Here is a 21,303-nt window from a genome sequence, read left to right as displayed (position 1 = left end):
TACATGGAGGCCTGGGGAGGATGGCTACATTATTATATATGGAGGCCTGGGGAGGCTGGCTGCATTATTATACATGGAAGCCTGGGGAGGCTGGCTGCATTATTATACATGGAGGCCCTGGGGTGCTGCATTATATATGGAGGTCTATGGGGCTGCATAATAAACATGAAGGACACCTTATACATGGACTATAGGGGTGTTTTATACATGGAAATCTATGGGGCTGCATTATGCATGGAGTTTTATGGGGCTGCATTATACATGGAGGTCTATGGGGATGCATTATACAACATGAAGGACACCTTATACATGGACTATAGGGGTGCATTATACATGGAGGAGTATGGAGCTGCATAATACAAAATGAACGACACCTTATACATGGAATATAGGGATGCATTATACATGAAGGAGTATGGGGTTGCATAATACTATATGAAGTTTTATGGGGTTGCATTCTAATATATGTATAAGACTATGGGGGCTACATTATAATATGTGGAGGACCATGGAGACTTCCTTATACATGGACTATGGGGGTGCATTATAAAACATGGAGGCCTATGTGGTGCAGTATAATATATGGAGAACTATGGGGTGAATTATAATACATGGAGAACTATGAGAAATTCATTATAATAATTGGAGGGCTACTTTATACATGGAGGACTATGGGGGTGCATTATACTATATGGAGGACTATATGGTGCAGTATAATATATGGAGGAATATGGGGTGAATTATAATACATGGAGAACTATGGGAAATGCATTATAATACATGGAGGACTATGGAGGTGCATTCTAATATATGAAGTGTTATGTGTGACCCTTTATACTATATGGAAGGCTATGTGGGGGCCATTATAGTATTTGGAGAACTACAGTGCTGGCAAAAAGTATTGGCACCCCTGCAATTCTGTCAGATAATACTCAGTTTCTTCTTGAAAATGATTGCAATCACAAATTCTTTGGTATTATTATCTTCATTTATTTTGCTTGCAATGAAAAAACACAAAAGAGAATGAAACAAAAATCAAATCATTGATCATTTCACACAGAGCTCCAAAAATGGGCCAGACAAAAGTATTGGCACCCTTAGCCTAATACTTGGTTGCACAACCTTTAGCCAAAATAACTGCAAACAACCGCTTCCGGTAACCATCAATGAGTTTCTTACAATGCTCTGCTGGAATTTTAGACCATTCTTCTTTGGCAAACTGCTCCAGGTCCCTGAGATTTGCAGGTGCCTTCTCCAAACTGCCATTTTGAGATCTCTCCACAGGTGTTCTATGGGGTTCAGGTCTGGACTCATTGCTGGCCACTTTAGTAGTCTCCAGTGCTTTCTATCAAACCATTTTCTAGTGGTTTTTGAAGTGTGTTTGGGTTATTGTCCTGCTGGAAGACCCATGACCTCTGAGGAAGACCCAGCTTTCTCACACTGGGCCCTACATTATGCTGCAAAATTTGTTGGTAGTATTCAGACTTCATAATGCCATGCACACGGTCAAGCAGTCCATTGCCAGAGGCAGCAAAGCAACCGCAAAACATCAGGGAACCTCCGCTATGTTTGACTGTAGGGACTGTGTTCTTTTCTTTGAATGCCTCTTTTTTATTCCTGTTAACTCTATGTTGATGGCTTTTCCCAAAAAGCTCTACTTTTGTCTCATCTGACCAGAGAATATTCTTCCAAAACATTTTAGGCTTTCTCAGGTAAGTTTTGGCAAACTCCAGCCTGGCTTTTTTAGGTCTCGGGGTAAGAAGTGGGGTCTTCCTGGGTATCCTACCATACAGTCCCTTTTCATTCAGACGCCTACGGATAATACGGGTTGACACTGTTGTACCCTCGGACTGCAGGGCAGCTTGAAGTTGTTTGGATGTTAGTCGAGGTTCTTTATCCACCATCCGCACAATCTTGCGTTGAAATCTCTCGTCAATTTTTCTTTTCCTTCCACATCTAGGGAGGTTAGCCACAGTGCCATGGGCTTTAAACTTCTTGATGACACTGCGCACCGTAGACACAGGAACTTTCAGGTCTTTGGAGATGGACTTGTAGCCTTGAGATTGCCGATGCTTCCTCACAATTTGGATTCTCAAGTCCTCAGACAGTTCTTTGGTCTTCTTTCTTTTCTCCATGCTCAATGTGGTACACACAAGGACACAGGACAGAGGTTGAGTCAACTTTAATCCATGTCAACTGGCTGCAAGTGTGATTTAGTTATTGCCAACACCTGTTAGGTGCCACAGGTAAGTTACAGGGGCTGTTAATTACACAAATTAGAGAAGCATCACATGATTTTTCAAACTTATACATACAAATACTTTTGTCTACCCCCTTTTTTATGTTTGGTGTGGAATTATATCCAATTTGGCTTTATGACAATTTTTTTTTTTCATTGAAGACAAATTAAATGAAGATAATAATACCAAAGAATTTGTGATTGCAATCATTTTCAGGAAGAAACTGACTATTGCCAGAATTGCAGGGGTGCCAATACTTTTGGCCAGCACTGTATATACAAGGGGGGGAAAAGATACAAGCAGGGGATGGAAATGTTTTGTGCTGAGGGAAATAGGCTCTTTCCCTCAGCACCCAGCTTTTCCATGCTCTGCTATACATCTTCTCTCAGCACCCAGCTTTCCCATGCTCTGATATGGGTAAGCTGGGTGCCGAGGACAAGATGGATATCAGAACATAGGAAAGCTGGGTGCTGATAGAGGGATTTCAGATCATGGGAAACCTGGATGCTGAGGGTAAGAGCCAAGTGTCAGCATCATTATCCCATACACCAAGTGTCGTTGTAAGTAGAGGGAGGGGGGGCCAGGTATGAACTTTGCAGCGGGGCCCATCAAACTCTAGTTACGCCACTGTCTCAGGCTCTTTCTCTCCCCACAATCATCATCCTTTGTCTCTCCATATAGCCTCTCTTAAGCCCGCTTTACACGCTGCAATATATCTTACAATGTGTCAGCGGGGTCACGTCGTAAGTGACGCACATCCGGCATCGTAAGGTACATTGTAGTGTGTAACAGCTACGTGCGATTGCGATTGAACGGTAAAACGTTCGTCGCACGCATGTCGTTCATTTCTCATGAATTGAACGTCAGATTGTTCATCGTACCCGGGGTAGCACACATTGCAGTGTGTGACACCCCGGGAACGATGAACAGATCTTACCTGCATGCTGTAGCTCCCGGCTGGTAGTGCGGAAGGAAGGAGGTGGGCGGGATGTTTACATCCCGCTCAGCTCCGCCCCTCCGCTTGTATTGGCCAGCTGCCGCATGATGTCAATGTGACGCCGAACGTCCCTCCCACTCCAGGAAGTGGATGTTCGCCGCCCACATCGAGGTCGTATGGACGGGTAAGTACGTGTGACGGGGTTTAATTGTTTGTGCGGCACATTCAACAAAATTGAACGTACCGCACATACGATGGGGGCAGTTACGATCGCATATGATATCGTATGCAGAATCGTTACATGTAAAGCAGGCTTTACAGCTAAAGATATTGCTAAAGACTTGTGAAATGGAATAAAACCTGTATTTGCTGACCCAAGTACCAAATCATAGAGGATCTTCCATTTTAGACTTTGCCCTGATAAAATACAAGCTTGCCTGTGATTGGTTCCTTTTTCTGTTAGACGGTTTCATAATATATTATTATATGTGAATAATATGCTATTAAAATTAACCCCATAGTGTGTGAAATTATGTAATAAACTGTTTTTGTATTTTCTTCAATAAAAATAAAATTAATTATAAACAGTTTTTCTGAGCTCATTAGAAATATGGTGGTATATATATCCGGGGTCATAAAACTCCCAGATGTCTGAGTTTTTGGGTTCAAGGTTTCATAAACCTGTCTATTACTTCTTCTTTACATAAAAGAGCAGTGACATAGTAAGTGACAAAAGCTGCATCACATAAGATTCACCAAGACTGCTGTATACATAACCTAGTATACACTGAGACTGCTGTATACATCTCATAGGATACAGTGGAACTGCTGTATATTCATCACATAGTATACACAAGGACTGCTTTATACATCACATAGGATACAATAGGATTGCTTTATACATCACCTAGGATACACTGAGACTGCTGTATACATCACATAGGATACAGTGAAAATGCTGTATATTCATCACATAGGATAAACTTAAACTGCTGTATATACATCATTTATGATGCACTGAGACTGCTGTATATGCATCACATAGGACACTGAGACTTTGCTATATATATTGCAAAGGATACACTGCAACTCATCTATATACATCACATAACATACACTGTGTGCAGAATTATTAGGCAAATGAGTATTTTGATCACATGATAATTTTTATACATGTTGTCCAACTCCAAGCTGTATAGGCTTGAGAGTCAACTACCAATTAAGTAAATCAGGTGATGTGCATCTCTGTATGAGGAGGGGTGTGGTGTAATAAGATCAACACCCTACAGTTAGGTCCAGAAATATTTGGACAGTGACACAAGTTTTGTTATTTTAGCTGTTTACAAAAACATGTTCAGAAATACAATTATATATATAATATGGGCTGAAAGTGCACACTCCCAGCTGCAATATGAGAGTTTTCACATCCAAATCGGAGAAAGGGTTTAGGAATCATAGCTCTGTAATGCATAGCTTCCTCTTTTTCAAGGGACCAAAAGTAATTGGACAAGGGACTCTAAGGGCTGCAATTAACTCTGAAGGTGTCTCCCTCGTTAACCTGTAATCAATGAAGTAGTTAAAAGGTCTGGGGTTGATTACAGGTGTGTGGTTTTGCATTTGGAAGTTGTTGCTGTGACCAGACAACGTGCGGTCTAAGGAACTCTCAATTAAGGTGAAGCAGAACATCCTGAGGCTGACAAAAAAGAAAAAATCCATCAGAGAGATAGCAGACATGCTTGGAGTAGCAAAATCAACAGTCGGGTACATTCTGAGAAAAAAGGAATTGACTGGTGAGCTTGGGAACTCAAAAAGGCCTGGGCGTCCACGGATGACAACAGTGGTGGATGATCGCCGCATACTTTCTTTGGTAAAGAAGAACCCGTTCACAACATCAACTGAAGTCCAGAACACTCTCAGTGAAGTAGGTGTATCTGTCTCTAAGTCAACAGTAAAGTGAAGACTCCATGAAAGTAAATACAAAGGGTTCACATCTAGATGCAAACCATTCATCAATTCCAAAAATAGACAGGCCAGAGTTAAATTTGCTGAAAAACACCTCATGAAGCCAGCTCAGTTCTGGAAAAGTATTCTATGGACAGATGAGACCAAGATCAACCTGTACCAGAATGATGGGAAGGAATAAGTTTGGAGAAGAAAGGGAACGGCACATGATCCAAGGCACACCACATCCTCTGTAAAACATGGTGGAGGCAACGTGATGGCATGGGCTTGCATGGCTTTCAATGGCACTGGGTCACTTGTATTTATTGATGACATAACAGCAGACAAGAGTTGCCGGATGAATTCTGAAGTGTACCGGGATATACTTTCAGCCCAGATTCAGCCAAATGCCGCAAAGTTGATCGGACGGCGCTTCATAGTACAGATGGACAATGACCCCAAGCATACAGCCAAAGCTACCCAGGAGTTCATGAGTGCAAAAAAGTGGAACATTCTGCAATGGCCAAGTCAATCACCAGATCTTAACCCAATTGAGCATGCATTTCACTTGCTCAAATCCAGACTTAAGACAGAAAGACCCACAAACAAGCAAGACCTGAAGGCTGCGGCTGTAAAGACCTGGCAAAGCATTAAGAAGGAGGAAACCCAGCGTTTGGTGATGTCCAGGGGTTCCAGACTTAAGGCAGTGATTGCCTCCAAAGGATTCGCAACAAAATATTGAAAATAAAAATTTTTTTTTTTCGGTTTGGTTTATTTGTCCAATTACTTTTGACCTCCTAAAATGTGGAGTGTTTGTAAAGAAATGTGTACAATTCCTACAATTTCTATCAGATATTTTTATTCAAACCTTCAAATTAAACGTTACAATCTGCACTTGAATTCTGTTGTAGAGGTTTCATTTCAAATCCAATGTGGTGGCATGCAGAGCCCAACTCGCGAAAATTGTGTCACTGTCCAAATATTTCTGGACCTAACTGTATATGAGGAGTGCTTAATTATTAGGCAACTTCCTTTCCTTTGGCAAAATGGGTCAGAAGATAGATTTGATGGCCTCTGAAAAGTCCAAAATTGTGAGATATCTTGCAGAAGGATGCAGCAGTCTTGAAATTGCCAAACTTTTGAAGCGTGATCACCGAACAATCAATCGTTTCATGGCAAATAGCCAACAGGGTTGCAAGAAGCGTGTTGGGCAAAAAAGGCGCAAAATAGCTGCCCATAAATTGAGGAAAATCAAGCGTGAAGCTGCCAAGATGCCATTTGCCAACTGTTTGGCCATATTTCAGAGCTGCAACGTTACTGGAGTATCAAAACGCACAAGGTGTGTGTCACGCTCCCGGTGTCCCAGCAGCGCTCCTTACCTACTAAGCCGGTCTCACCATCCAGGCACCGCTCCGTAACCACTGAGCCAGTCACACCTGCGTCGCACCACCGCTCCTTCCTCACTGGTCCAGTCCATGTGTCCACCGGTCACGCCTCCCATTCCCGCTCATGCTCCCCAGAGTCCTGTTCCTGGTCTCAGGAGTCTGATTCTGACTAATGTTCTGTATAGGACCGGGCCACGCCCACTCACCTGGTCTTATAGCCCCAGCACTGCTGCAACAGGAAATGACCTGAGGCTGTGCTGAGTATATAAGACTGGCCTCTCCATGTGGGCGGGACCTGATCATCGTTTGTATTTCTATGCCTTGTCTTGTGAGCTAGGTGCTCAGGTCTTTGTTCCTGTTTCCTATTACTGCCTTAAAGTACGCTGTGACCTTAGTGACCTGGTCCTGTCTTTGCTTCCTGATACCTGCACCCGTTCCTGCCACGTTAGTGCTCCAGCTACCGTGTACCCTGCCCTCCAGGTGGGGTGCTCGGTCCAGTGGATCCACCTCCTGGGCCTACCAGTCCTCCCTGGCCCTCACAGTGTGCCATACTCAGGGACATGGCCATGGTAAGGAAGGCTGAAAAACCACCACCTTTGAACAAGAAACATAAGATTAAACGTCAAGACTGGGCCAAGATATATCTTAAGACTGATTTTTCAAAGGTTTTATGGACTGATGAAATGAGAGTAACTCTTGATGGGCCAGATGGATGGGCCAGAGGCTGGATCAGTAAAGGGCAGAGAGCTCCACTCCAACTCAGATGCCAGCAAGGTGCAGGTGGGGTACTGGTATGGGCTGGTATCATCAAAGATGAACTTGTGGGACCTTTTTGGGTTGAGGATGGAGTGAAACTCAACTCCCAGACCTACTGCCAGTTTCTGGAAGACAACTTCTTCAAGCAGTGATACAGGAAGGAGTCAGTATCGTTCAAGAAAAACATGATTTTCAAGCAGGAAAATGCTCCATCACATGCATCCAACTACTCCACAGCGTGGCTGGCCAGTAAAGGTCTAAAAGATGAAAAAAGAATGACATGGCCCTCTTGTTCACCTGATTTGAACCCCATAGAGAACCTGTGGTCCCTCATAAAATGTAAGATCTACAGGAAGGGAAAACAGTACACCTCTCGGAACAGTGTCTGGGAGGCTGTGGTGGCTGCTGCACGCATTGTTGATCGTAAACAGATCAAGCAACTGACAGAATCTATGGACGGTAGGCTGTTGAGTGTCATCATAAAGAAAGGTGGCTATATTGGTCACTTACTTTTGGGGGTTTTGTTTTTGCATGTCAGAAATGTTTATTTCTAAATTTTGTGCAGTTATATTGGTTTACCTGGTGAAAATAAACAAGTGAGATGGGAATATATTTGGTTTTTATTAAGTTACCTAATAATTCTGCACAGTAATAGTTACCTGCACAAACAGATATCCTCCTAAGATAGCCAAATCTAAAAAAAAAAAAAACACTCCAACTTCCAAAAATATTAAGCTTTGATATTTATGAGTCTTTTGGGTTGAATGAGAACATAGTTGTTGATCAATAATAAAAAAAATCCTCTAAAATACAACTTGCCTAATAATTCTGTACACAGTGTACACTGAGAGTGCGGTATTCACATCACAAAAGATACAAAGACTGCTGTATACATTTCATAGGAGACACTGAGTCTGCTATATAAACATCACATAAAATACACTGACACTGCTGTATACATCACATAAGATACACTGACTCTACTGTATACATAACATGGGATATTGGGAGACTGCTGTATAAACATAGGATACACCTCGACTCTGCTGTATACATTACATAGGATACACTGATGGTGTTGTATATATCACATAGAATACACTGATACACAGAGGGTCCAAGAGGAGACTAAGCAAAAAATGTCACCTCATCAGCTGAAGCCCGAAATGCTGTAACGGGTGGTGGTATCGGTTTTGTAGAGTTTTCATCGACACCACAGCCTGACTTGGGCCTTTCTACTTGCTCATATACTGCATGCTCTTGACTTTCTGTGAACATGAGTGGTTCAATCATAAACTTCAGCTCCTTTGTCTGGATAAGGCCACTGTGAAATGATGAACAATAAATAAAATCACATAAGCATGTCTATTCCAGTTGATTAGAGATAGATAAATATTACAGAGCGTGTGTATATATATATATATATATATATATACAGTACACACCAAACGTTTGGACATGCCTTCTCATTCAAAGAGTTTTCTTTATTTGCATGACTCTGACAATTGCAGATTCACATTGAAGGCATCAAAACTATTAATTAACACATGGATAATGAAATACTTAACAAAAAATTGTGAAACAACTGAAAATATGTCTTTTATTCTAGGTTCTTCAAAGTAGCCACCTTTTGCTTTGATTACTGCTTTGCACACTCTTGGCATTCTCTTGATGAGCTTCAAAAGGTAGTCACTGGAAATATTTTTCACTTCACAGGTGTGTCCTGTTAGGTTTAATAAGTGGGATTTCTTGCCTTATAAATGGGGTTGGGGCCATCAGTTGTGTTGTGCAGAAGTCTGGTGGATACACAGCTGATAGTCCTACTGAATATACTGTTAGAATTTGTATTATGGCAAGAAAAAAGCAGCTAAGTAAAGAAAAACGAGTGGCCATCATTACTTTAAGAAATGAAGGTCAGTCAGTCCGAAAAATTGGGAAAACTATGAAAGTTTATCCAAGTGCAGTGGCAAAAACGATCAAACGCTACAAAGAAACTGGCTCACATGAGGACCGCCCCAGGAAAGGAAGACCAAGAGTCACCTCTGCTGCGGAGGATAAGTTTATCCGAGTCCCCAGCCTCAGAAATCGCAGGTAAACAGCAGCTCAGATTAGAGACCAGGTCAATGCCACACAGAGTTCTAGCAGCAGACACATCTCTAGAACAACTGTTAAGAGGAGACTTTGTGCAGCAGGCCTTCATGGTAAAATAGCTCCTAGGAAACCAATGCTAAGGACAGGCAACAAGCAGAAGAGACTTGTTTGGGCTAAAGAACACAAGGAATGGACATTAGACCAGTGAAAATCTGTGCTTTGGTCTAATGAGTCCAAATTTGACATCTTTGGATACAACCACCGTGTCTTTGTGTGACGCAGAAAAAGTGAACGGATGCACTCTACATGCCTGGTTCCCACCGTGAAGCACGGAGGAGGAGGTGTGATGGCGTGGGAGTGCTTTGCTGGTGACACTGTTGCCGGATTTATTCAAAATTGAAGGCATACTGAACCAGCATGGCTACCACAGCATCTTCCAACAGTATGCTATTCCATCCGGTTTGCGTTTAGTTGGACCATCATTTATTTTTCAGGAGGACAATGACCCCAAACACACCTCCAGGCTGTGTAAGGGCTATTTGACTAAGAAGGAAAGTGATGGGGTGCTACTCCAGATGACCTGGCCTCCACAGTCACCAGACCTGAACCCAATCGAGATGGTTTGGGGTGAGGTGGACCGCAGAGTGAAGGAAAAAGGGCCAACAAGTGCTAAGCATTTCTGGGAACTCCTTCAAGACTGTTGGAAGACCATTTACGGTGACTACCTCTTGAAGCTCATCAAGAGAATGCCAAGAGTGTGCAAAGCAGTAATCAAAGCAAAAGGTGGCTACTTTGAAGGACCTACAATATAATTCATATTTTCAGTTGTTTCGCAATTTTTTGCAAAGTATTTCATTCTATCATTCTACATGTGTTATTTCATAGTTTTGATGCCTTCAATGTGGATCTACAATTTTCAGAGTCATGAAAATAAAGAAAACTCTTTGAATGAGAAGGTGTGTCCAAACTTTTGGTCTGTACTAATTATATATATATATATATATATATATATATATATATATATACCTATTTATCTAAAGGAGCAAAAATATCAGCAGCACTCCATGAGTTGTATATTACATAAAAGTGCAAAAATGTTGGCTTGTGAAAATGGCATTGTTTCAGCTTACAATACAGAGCCTTCAAGGCTTAACAAAGATTATTTTTTAATTGAAATGTTGCAATTTTCAAATGGGCTAATTAAGTTTTGCACTTTTCCATAATACAACTTTTGGATTGCTGCCTACATTTTTGTACCTTTATATACTTAGATAGATATATAATTTATACAGGAGCTTCTGACATCACTTGCTACTGTATAATTGTTCTCAATCTTCTGGGAAAGTTTTGCCAAAGATTTGGAGGTGTCTGTGGAATTTCTTTCCTATTTATTCAAAAAAAGCATTTGTGAGGTCAGACACTGATATTGTTCTCAATATGTGTTCTAGTTCAAAAATTGTAGGCCATCATCAATTCAATACGAATCGACACCTTGCATACAGAAATGCTATGATATGAAACCCATGACCCCCCCCCCAAAACATTGAATGCTGGTCACACAAATGGCGGTTAATTAACTCTGATGCTCAAAATGGCCCCCGTCAGCTACAATGCACATCTGGGCTCTGCACAGCATACTGTATCTTGCTGTACGTTGTGCAATATGGTAGGTGACACGTTTGCACAAGCATCTGTGATACGTCATTGTAGGCCTGCAATGTTGGTGGAGGGGTCGCATACACCTGCTGTTTGATGTGACCTCACAGAAAGAAGTCCAATGGGGTCAGGTCAGGTGAGCGTGGAGGCCACTCCACACAGCCACCATACCCAATGACTTGTAGGAAGGTCTCCATGAGGTATCGCTTCACATCTGCAGCCTTGTGAGTTTTACACGGTCTTATCATAGCATTTCTGTATGCAAGGTGTCGATTCATATTGAATTGATGATGCCCTACAATTTTTTAATTTACTTTTTTTCTCTATCTCGTTCCGTTTTCGAGATAAAAATGCTAACTCCGTTGTTTTCCACCAGGTGGCGCTATAGGTGGTTTCATTGCGTAGCGCATGGCTACTTTACTATACCTAGACACCACTTCTATTTCTATAGCTTCCGCCGTTCTCAACATAATGGCGGTGAACAGGATATGAGTGGACACACTGTATAGATAGATAGATTGATAAATGATTGATTGATGGATAGATAAATTAGATGAAATACATACCTTAAGCCTTTACATGTACTGATGATGACCATTGAGTCGTTCTCGTGCTTTACATACCCCTGGTAGTTGCAGTGATCCTAGAGAGATATATATATTTATGTAAATATTCAGTATATGTCAAAAGTAAGTGAGTACACCCCTCACATTTTTTTAAAATATTTTATTATATCTTTTCATGAGACAACATTGAAGATCTGACACTTTGATACAACGTACAGTGTCAGTGTGCAGCTTGTATAACACTGTAAATTTGGTGCCCTGTAAATAACTTAACACACAGCCATTAATGTCTAAGGCACTGGCAACAAAAGCGAGTGCTCTCCTAAATAAAAATGGCTAAAGTGTGCCTAAAGTGTCAATATTTTGTATAGCCACCATTATTTTCAAGAAGTGCCTTAACTTTCTTAGGCATGGTGTTCACTAAACCTTCACAGGAGCCACTGGATCCTCTTCTATTCTCCATGACAACATCACGGAGCTGGTGGATGTTAGAGACCTTGTACTCCTCCAGCTTCCATTTGAGGAGGCCTCACTGATGCTCAATAGGGTTTAGGTCTGGAGACATGCTTGGACAGTCCAGCACCTTTACTCTCAGTTTCTTTAGTAAGGCAGTGGTCATCTTGGAGGTGTGTTTGGGGTTGTTATCATGTTGGAATACTGCCCTGCAGCCCAGTTTCCAGAGGGAGGGGTTCATGCTATGCTTTAGTATGTCACAGTACATATTGGCTTTCAAGGTTCTTTCAATGAACTGTAGCTCCCCACAATCGACAGCCCTCATACAGCCCCATAATCTGACACTTCCAACACCATGCTTGATTAATGGTAGGACATACTGGTCTTTGTCCTCCTCACTTGGTTGCCGCCACACACGCTTGACACCATCTAAACCTAATAAATTTATCTTGATCTCATCAGATCACAGGACAAGGTTCCAGTAATCCATGTACTTAGTCTGCTTCTCTTCGGTCAACTGTTTGCGGGCTTTCTTGTGTATTATCTTTAGAAGAGGTTTCCTTCTAGACGTCAGCCATGCAGACCAATTTGATGCAGTGCACAGTGTATGGTCTGAGCACTGACAGGTGGACCTCCCACCCCTGTAACCTCTGCAGCAATACTGGCAGCACTGACACGTCTCTTTGGAAAGGAAAACCTCTGGATATGTATGTGCACTTAAGTTCTTTGGTTGACAGTGGCGAGACCTGTTCTGAATGGAACCTGTCTTGCTAAACCGCAGTATGGTCTTGGCCACCGTGCTGCAGGTCAGTTCCAGGGTGGTGACAATCTTCTTATAGCCTAGGCCATCTTTATGAAGATCAAAAATTCTTTTTTTTCCGGTCCTCAGAGAATTCTTTGCCATGAGGAACCATGTTGAACTTCCAGTGACCAGTATGAGAGAGTCTGTGAGGGATAACACCAAATTTAAAACAGCTGCTTCCCATTCACACCTGAGACTTTGTAACACTTATGAGTCACATGACACCGGGGAGGGAAAATGGCAAATTGGGCACAATTTGGCTATTTTCACTTAGGGGTGTACTCACTTTTGTTGCCAGCGGTTTTGACATAAATGGCTATGTGTTGCGATATTTAGAAGGCACCAAATTTACACTGTTTTACAAGCTGTACACTGACCCCTTGAAGAAGGTGACACCGAAACATGCATCGGGGTGGGTGGCACACGTACAGTCTCCTTACTGCCAAAAACACATCATACATGTTTGACGTGCACCAGCTATTAATTATTTAATAACTGAATATCACATGTAATGTCATTAATTGCTAGTGCTGCTTTACAATACTGTGTTAGTCATTCTCTACACCGTTTCCGTAAATAAATTAGTATATACCTATGCACTTTAGCCATATCTACATATCATCATGTTCTATATTGTGAGGGGATCTATTTTTTTTCAAGTTTAGCACATTGTACCTTGAATATATGTGGTATTCATTTGCGGCTACACATGTCACTTTATTATTTCTGTGTATATTTGCTACCTGAACAATATATAGAGTGTTATTAATTGTTGGTGTTGCGTTAAAATGCTGTGATAGCCACTCTTTGCGCTTTGCATTTATAAATGACTCAGTATATGCATGAGCACTTTAGCTAGATACACATATCATTATATTCTATGTTGTGAGATATATACATATATATAGCACGTTGCACTTCAAAGTGAACCTATCAGGTCCCATATGCCTTTTACCCTAGCAGCAGGGACATGTGTGGGCTAAAAACCCCTGCCTAGCCATCGCTCTCTAATAATATTATTGTGTAAAAGCAAAGTTTAAAAAAAGGATTTAGCCCTAGTGGTGGGCAAACTTGCAGATATCCGGGATCCGCGGGACTAACCGGACTTAAAAAAAAAGAAATCGATTATGGCCCAGAATTGATCCCAGATATCTGTCCGGATGCCGATCCCCATATAAGTCTATGGGGACTAGAATCCGGCGTTTAAAAATGGTGGTAGAAGGGATATGAGGATTAAAGGAAGCGCGATACACTTATCGAGTCTCCGGCGCAGCTGTAACTGCTTTCGGGCCACTCACTCTTCTTCCTGGGCCACTCATGTACCTTCTGCAAGAGATTATCACTAGTGGACTATTAAATCTGCTGCCAGGTAGTCCTCCATATTCATGAGCTCTGTATAACCCCACCCCATGTGGGCGGGGTATACAGAGCTAAGCATTCAGTGAACTGCTAGATCTGCAGCAGATAAAACAAGGATGTTATCAAAATGACAGCAAACAGCTCAGTAAGTGACCGCTGGAATCAGGGTCTCTCAGATTGGGCAGTAATAATCTGGTGACAGATTCCCTTTAACAAAGGGTTGTTCAGGCTTAAGGTTAACTTCAGTGGCAGGCAATAATATTAGGTGATATGTATGGATGCAGAATCTGCATATATTTGGGCATTTCCACCATATATTTTACATGGTCATATATCTTACAGGGCAAGTTGATAAAAACATAATAAAGATGCTTATGAATATATGTGCAACTTTACCGTCCCGCGCTCGTCCGCAGCCGAGCCGCTCAGATCCGGGCTCGTTGGAGGGTGGCTCGAGCGCCTCCGGACCCGGGGTCACTTCACTCTGAAAGGGGATGCTGATGCTTTTGGTGGGGGGTTAGGTAGGTGCATGGCCGGAGCCATGCTTGAGTTTGTGACGCCACCCACGGGATGTGGTGAAGGTAGACACCACCGCTGCAGTTACGGGGCACCCGGGGGAGATGTTATGCAGCAGTTGTTAACCCCTCCGTGGGCTGGGATGGTGGCCCCAGAGCCTGTTGGGGATAGCTGGGCAGTGCAGGGCAATGTGCGCAGCTGGAGGGCACTGTTGTACTCACGATTAGTAACACACGCAAGTCTCTGGTAAACCAAGATGATGGTGGTCGATGCCCGCAGCCGGCTGCAGTCGGGTCCCCCACCCGGATGGTGGTCTCTGCCTTTCTCCTGCACCGTGTTGTGCACCTGCGCTTCAGCGATGGGAGTCCGCTCCCCGACTTTGTGTATGTCGGGAGAGCCCTTTTACCCGCAGACGCTGGCCCGTGGGATCTCTCTGCCTGTGCGGTGGATTTCTATCCCCCTCAGTGGGCTGTTGTCTTCAGTCGGGACTTGGGTGGGAAAGGATCTATAGTCCAGACCGCAATCAGTTAACTCAGTCCAGTGGATTCTGGACCTCGTTTCAGGGTCTGAGTACCCCCCTGTGTGCTCCGGTTTCCGAGTCGGTTCCCAGCGTCGGTACCGACGGGCCACTACCCTGTCCCGGTCCACCACGGTTCCACCGAGCCGTCTTCCCGGCTCCTGCAGGCTGAGGCCACCGCTTGCCTCCTAGCCAAGGTGTTCGGGCTACGACCCTCACACCTGTCACTCTGTCTCCACTCCACTGACAACTCCTCCTAACTACTACTACTCAACTCAGACTAGACTCAACTGACTTGTTTTCCCGCCTCAGGCTCTCTGAACTCCTCTGAGGGCGTGGCCAACTGCCTGGCTCCGCCCCCCTGGTGTGTCCATCCAGCCCTGAGAGGGGTGACTAGGGTTTTTGTGGTTGGCTGATGACTCCTTTTTAGGGGACCGGTGTTATGTGGGGCACTACCTGTGACTACCTGGCTAGTCCAGGGCGTCACACAACAATCTAGTAGAAGCCAGGTACCACCTAAGTAGGACTTTCTATACATCCCTCTACTAAGAACATATTCATGAACATTTTTTAACAATTTGGCAATTTGTGTATTGATGGCATGAAAGTTAAAGTTTTAACTGCAAATTTGTCAATGAAAATGCTAATTCTCAGGAAGTCTTTACTAATCCACCAGGTAAAAAGTACTAAAGGTAAGCGAGGAACAAAATTTGGGTACTGAAATGTTTGTGGGGCTTCTTTATGATTGCAGTGAGTATTTAGTGGAAAGTCTGCCTGATAGGAAGTGTGAGAGAGAAAGGGTGGGACACAACATGGTGGGTCTTAGGCCCCCTTCACACATCTAAACTTTTGTCACAGTCCGTTGTGGTTGTTCGTGGGCCATTTGTGTGGGTGTCATCGGTGTGCTGTCCATGTGCTATCCGTATGACATCCGGATAGCATGAACTTGTATACGGTACTTACATGTCTCCGGCGCTGCTGTCGCACTTGCTTCCAGGTCCGCAGTCAGTGCAATGAATATTCATGAGGCATAATGAGTGGGACCCAGAAGTAACAGCAGCGCTAGAGACACGTAAGTATAAAAATCCATGTAATTTCAGTGAGGTGTCCTCCGGTACGTGTCACACTGATGTCCCATAGATCACATCAGTGCTTCTGGCCAAAAACGGACATGTCACCATGCGGAGCAGTTCAGGTCAAAACATGGATGTGTGAACAAACCCATTGACTTTAATGGGTCTGCGTATGTCTGTGTCTTCGGTACGTGTGGAAATGGACATCACACGTACAGGAGATATTGATGTGTGACAGGGGCCTTAAAGACAGGGAATTGCAGGAGATGAAATGGGAAATCTAAACATGCCCGTCCCTCAACATCAACTCATTTTGAAGCTGAGGAACCCCAGTGGATCTGAAAGAGAGATATATTTTTATTTACAGTTCTGTTTCATTCAGACGGTGGGGGGGGGTTTGTGTACATAAAAAACGGCAAATTTTTCTTCTATGTAATGGATCACATTTGCATGCATTTTCATCTGTGGCTCCTTCTTTTATCCTCATTGTGAAACAGAAAGGACATCCTTGTGCTGATTGCAAGTTTGATCTGTGACTTGATTAAAAAAAAACGTTTTTTTCGTGAACATTTACTCTGCAAAAACACAATCTTATGAACAGCGCCATAGACTATTATGGGTAATCCGATTTATGTGCCCTTTTTACATGAGGATCTACAAGAGTTACACCACTACTTCAGATCACAGAGCCATCGCAGGGTCTGGGAATACAAATTCATTTAAATGTTTAATTCTGTGGACACAGGACTCTACCTGTCAGGAGGATTTATGGCCCATTACAAAATCTGAGGAATCATTTCAGAGACGCACCAGACCTCTGATCCTACATGGATATTGGGACAATAAAACTTTCACACCACTAATCAAAGCTAATTAAGGATTCACTCACTAACCTCAGTGTTTGTTTATAAAAAATGTCTTTTATTATGCCATCCCTCTGCTCTGTTTGTGCATATATTTGTGTTTCTTCAGATATTTTGTCATACCATGCCTGATGAAGGGACCTGAGATGTCTCGAAAGCTTGCTTTGTAACAACACTTTATTTTATTTTACTTAGCCATTAAAAGGTATCACAAGATTATAATTTTGTTCCTCTCACTGAGAACATTCAATAATTTTTCAACTGGCTAAAAACGGTACCAAAACCTTTTCACTAGTAACCAACACATCATACACAGGATGAAATGCTCCACCTGTACTGAAGGCTGGGGACTTACTGTACCTGCTGCTCAGGACGGCTTGTGACCAGAGTACCGTTTTCCAGATAATGGCTTTCTGTGTAATTATCCGCAAACAGATCTCTGTGGAAACATAGAAAAGTTAGTCATTATTAGTGATGGGTGAATAGTGAAATATTTGAGTTCGGATTATCCATCTAAAATATTTCGTACTATTCGTGTATTTGTCACGAATAACAAATCTAATGCAAGTCAATGGGAATCTAGAATAATTTTCCGGCGGACCCTCCGAGGATGTCTGGCGGGGCTGTAAAAATGCTGAAATGGATAGAAAAGTGTGGAAATTGAATTGGAGTAGCAGGATGAAGATGCCTGGATGCATATCTGAAATACATGTCGCTTCTGGGAACAATGTTGTCAGAGTATTACACCACTTTGACGTGCAGTCCTCCTCCTATTTGTGATAACCATCGCAGATAAAGTAGACAGCTGCCGGCTACAGCCCCCAGCTGTGTGCTTTATCTTGGCTGGTTATTTATCAAAAATAGAGGTTCCCCAAGGGCGTTTAAAAAAAAAGAAGGGAATTTTGTTTACTTACCGTAAATTCCTTTTCTTCTAGCTCCTATTGGGAGACCCAGACAATTGGGTGTATAGCTTCTGCCTCCGGAGGCCACACAAAGTATTACACTTTAAAAAGTGTAACCCCTCCCCTCTGCCTATACACCCTCCCGTGCATCACGGGCTCCTCAGTTTTGGTGCAAAAGCAGGAAGGAGGAAACTTATAGATTGGTCTAAGGTAAATTCAATCCGAAGGATGTTCGGAGAACTGAAACCATGAACCAAAAGAACAATTCAACATGAACAACATGTGTACACAAAAGAACAACAGCCCGAAGGGAACAGGGGCGGGTGCTGGGTCTCCCAATAGGAGCTAGAAGAAAAGGAATTTACGGTAAGTAAACAAAATTCCCTTCTTCTTTGTCGCTCCATTGGGAGACCCAGACAATTGGGACGTCCAAAAGCAGTCCCTGGGTGGGTAAAAGAATACCTCGATAAAAAGAGCCGAAAAACGACCCCCTCTTACAGGTGGGCAACCGCCGCCTGAAGGACTCGCCTACCTAGACTGGCGTCTGCCGAAGCATAGGCATGCACCTGATAGTGTTTCGTGAAAGTGTGCAGACTAGACCAGGTAGCTGCCTGACACACCTGCTGAGCCGTAGTCCGGTGCCGCAGTGCCCAGGACGCACCCACGGCTCTGGTAGAATGGGCTTTCAACCCTGAAGGAAGTGGAAGCCCAGAAGAACGGTAGGCTTCAAGAATCGGTTCCTTGATCCATCGAGCCAAGGTTGACTTGGAAGCCTGCGAACCCTTACGCTGGCCAGCGATAAGGACAAAGAGGGCATCTGAGCGGCGCAGGGGCGCCGTGCGAGACACGTAGAGCCGGAGTGCTCTCACTAAATCTAATGAGTGCAAATCCTTTTCACATTGGTGAACTGGATGAGGGTAAAATGAAGGTAAGGAGATATCCTGATTGAGATGAAAAGGGGATACCACCTTAGGGAGAAAGTCCGGTACCGGAAGTAGAACCACCTTATCCTGGTGAAAAACCAGGAAGGGGGCTTTGCATGACAGCGCTGCCAGCTCCGACACTCTACGGAGCGATGTAACTGCCACTAGAAATGCCACCTTTTGCGAAAGACGTGATAAAGAAACTTCCCGCAGCGGCTCGAAAGGTGGCTTCTGAAGAGCCGTTAGCACCCTATTGAGGTCCCAGGGTTCCAGCGGACGCTTGTAAGGTGGGACTATGTGGCAAACTCCCTGCAGGAACGTGCGGACCTGCGGAAGTCTGGCTAGACGCTTTTGAAAAAATACGGAAAGCGCCGATACTTGTCCCTTAAGAGAGCCGAGAGACAAACCCTTGTCCATTCCGGATTGAAGGAATGAAAGAAAAGTGGGTAAGGCAAAGGGCCAGGGCGTAAAACCCTTGTCAGAGCACCAGGACAAGAAGATCCTCCAAGATCTGTGATAGATCTTGGTGGACGTTGGTTTCCTGGCCTGTCTCATAGTGGCAATGACATCTTGAGATAACCCTGAGGACGCTAGGAGCCAGGACTCAATGGCCACACAGTCAGGTTGAGGGCCGCAGAATTCAGATGGAAAAACGGCCCTTGAGACAGCAAGTCTGGGCGGTCTGGGAGCGCCCACGGTTGACCCACCGTGAGATGCCACAGATCCGGGTACCACGACCGCCTCGGCCAATCTGGGGCGACGAGAATGGCGCGATGACAGTCGGACCTGATTTTTCGCAACACTCTGGGGAGCATCGCCAGAGGAGGAAACACATAGGGAAGTCGAAACTGCGACCAATCCTGAATTAATGCGTCCGCTGCCAGAGCTCTGTGATCTTGAGACCGGGCCATGAATGCCGGGACTTTGTTGTTGTGCCGTGACGCCATGAGATCGACGTCCGGCGTCCCCCAGCGGCGACAGATCTCTCGAAACACGTCTGGATGAAGAGACCATTCCCCCGCGTCCATGCCCTGTCGGCTGAGAAAATCTGCTTCCCAGTTTTCTACGCCCGGGATGTACACTGCGGAGATCGTGGAGGCTGTGGCTTCCACCCACTGCAGAATTCGTCGGACTTCCTGGAAGGCTTGACGACTGCGAGTGCCGCCTTGGTGGTTGATGTAAGCGACGGCCGTGCCGTTGTCCGACTGGATTCGGATCTGCCTGCCCTCCAGCCACCGATGAAAGGCCAATAGGGCTAGATACACTGCCCTTATCTCCAGAATATTGATCTGAAGGGATGACTCTATCGGAGTCCAGGTTCCCTGAGCCCTGTGGTGGAGAAAAACCGCCCCCCCACCCTGACAGGCTCGCGTCCGTCGTGACCACAGCCCAGGTGGGGGGTAGGAAGGATTTCCCCTGCGACAGAGAGTTGGGAAGGAGCCACCACTGAAGTGACGTCTTGGTTGCAAGGGAAAGAGAGACGTTCCTGTCGAGTGAAGTCGACCTCCTGTCCCATTTTCGGAGAATTTCCCACTGGAGTGGCCGCAGATGGAATTGCGCGAACGGCACTGCCTCCATCGCTGCCACCATCTTCCCCAGGAAGTGCATGAGGCGCCTCAAGGGGTGTGACTGACCCTGAAGAAGAGATTGCACCCCTGCCTGCAGAGAAAGCTGTTTGTCCTGCGGTAGCATGACTACCGCTGACTGAGTATGAAACTCCATCCCAAGGTACGTCAGTGATTGGGTCGGTGTCAACTGGGATTTTGGGAAGTTGGTTATCCAACCGAACTGCTGGAGAGTCGCCAGAGCGACAGAAAGGCTGTTTTGACACGCCAACTGAGAGGGTGCCCTGACCAGGAGATCGTCTAAGTAGGGAATCACCGAGTGGCCCTGAGAGTGTAGGACCGCCACAACAGATGCCATGACCTTGGTGAACACCCGTGGGGCTGTCGCCAGGCCGAAAGGCAATGCCACGAACTGAAGGTGTTCGTCCCTGATGGCGAAGCGCAAAAAGCGTTGATGTTCGGGTGCGATCGGTACATGGAGATAAGCATCCTTGATGTCGATCGATGCTAGGAAGTCTCCTTGTGACATTGAAGCGATGACAGAGCGGAGAGATTCCATCCGAAACCGTCTGGTGCTCACATGTCTGTTGAGTAATTTGAGGTCCAGAACGGGATGGAACGAGCCGTCCTTTTTTGGCACCACAAACAAGTTGGAGTAAAAGCCGCGACCATGTTCCTGGGGGGGGAACAGGGATCACGACTCCTGTTTTCAGAGCGTTCACCGCCTGAAAAAGTGCTTCGGCTCGCTCGGGGGGCGG

At 44.5% G+C, this 21,303-nt stretch overlaps 1 protein-coding gene across 3 annotated transcripts in view; it reads right to left on the bottom strand.

Moving 5' to 3' along the window:
• The window catches only part of LOC142304153 (zinc metalloproteinase-disintegrin-like MTP4), a 162,666-nt gene that overhangs the window by 131,791 nt on the left and 9,572 nt on the right, over positions 1-21,303 (bottom strand). For all 3 annotated transcript variants that reach the window (XM_075346242.1, XM_075346243.1, XM_075346244.1), the window contains exons 5-7: positions 17,516-17,594; positions 11,573-11,649; positions 8,406-8,583 (exon numbers count right to left, since the gene is read on the bottom strand). In XM_075346242.1, the coding sequence (XP_075202357.1) occupies positions 8,406-8,583; positions 11,573-11,649; positions 17,516-17,594 (334 nt within the window). The remainder of the gene's footprint in view (positions 1-8,405; positions 8,584-11,572; positions 11,650-17,515; positions 17,595-21,303) is intronic.

The sequence above is a fragment of the Anomaloglossus baeobatrachus genome, chromosome 4 (genome assembly GCF_048569485.1).
Source record: "Anomaloglossus baeobatrachus isolate aAnoBae1 chromosome 4, aAnoBae1.hap1, whole genome shotgun sequence".
In the NCBI taxonomy this organism is placed as follows: Eukaryota; Metazoa; Chordata; class Amphibia; order Anura; family Aromobatidae; genus Anomaloglossus; species Anomaloglossus baeobatrachus.
The sequence above is the reverse complement of the archived record's forward strand: the minus strand, read 5'-3'. Positions and strand labels throughout refer to the sequence as shown.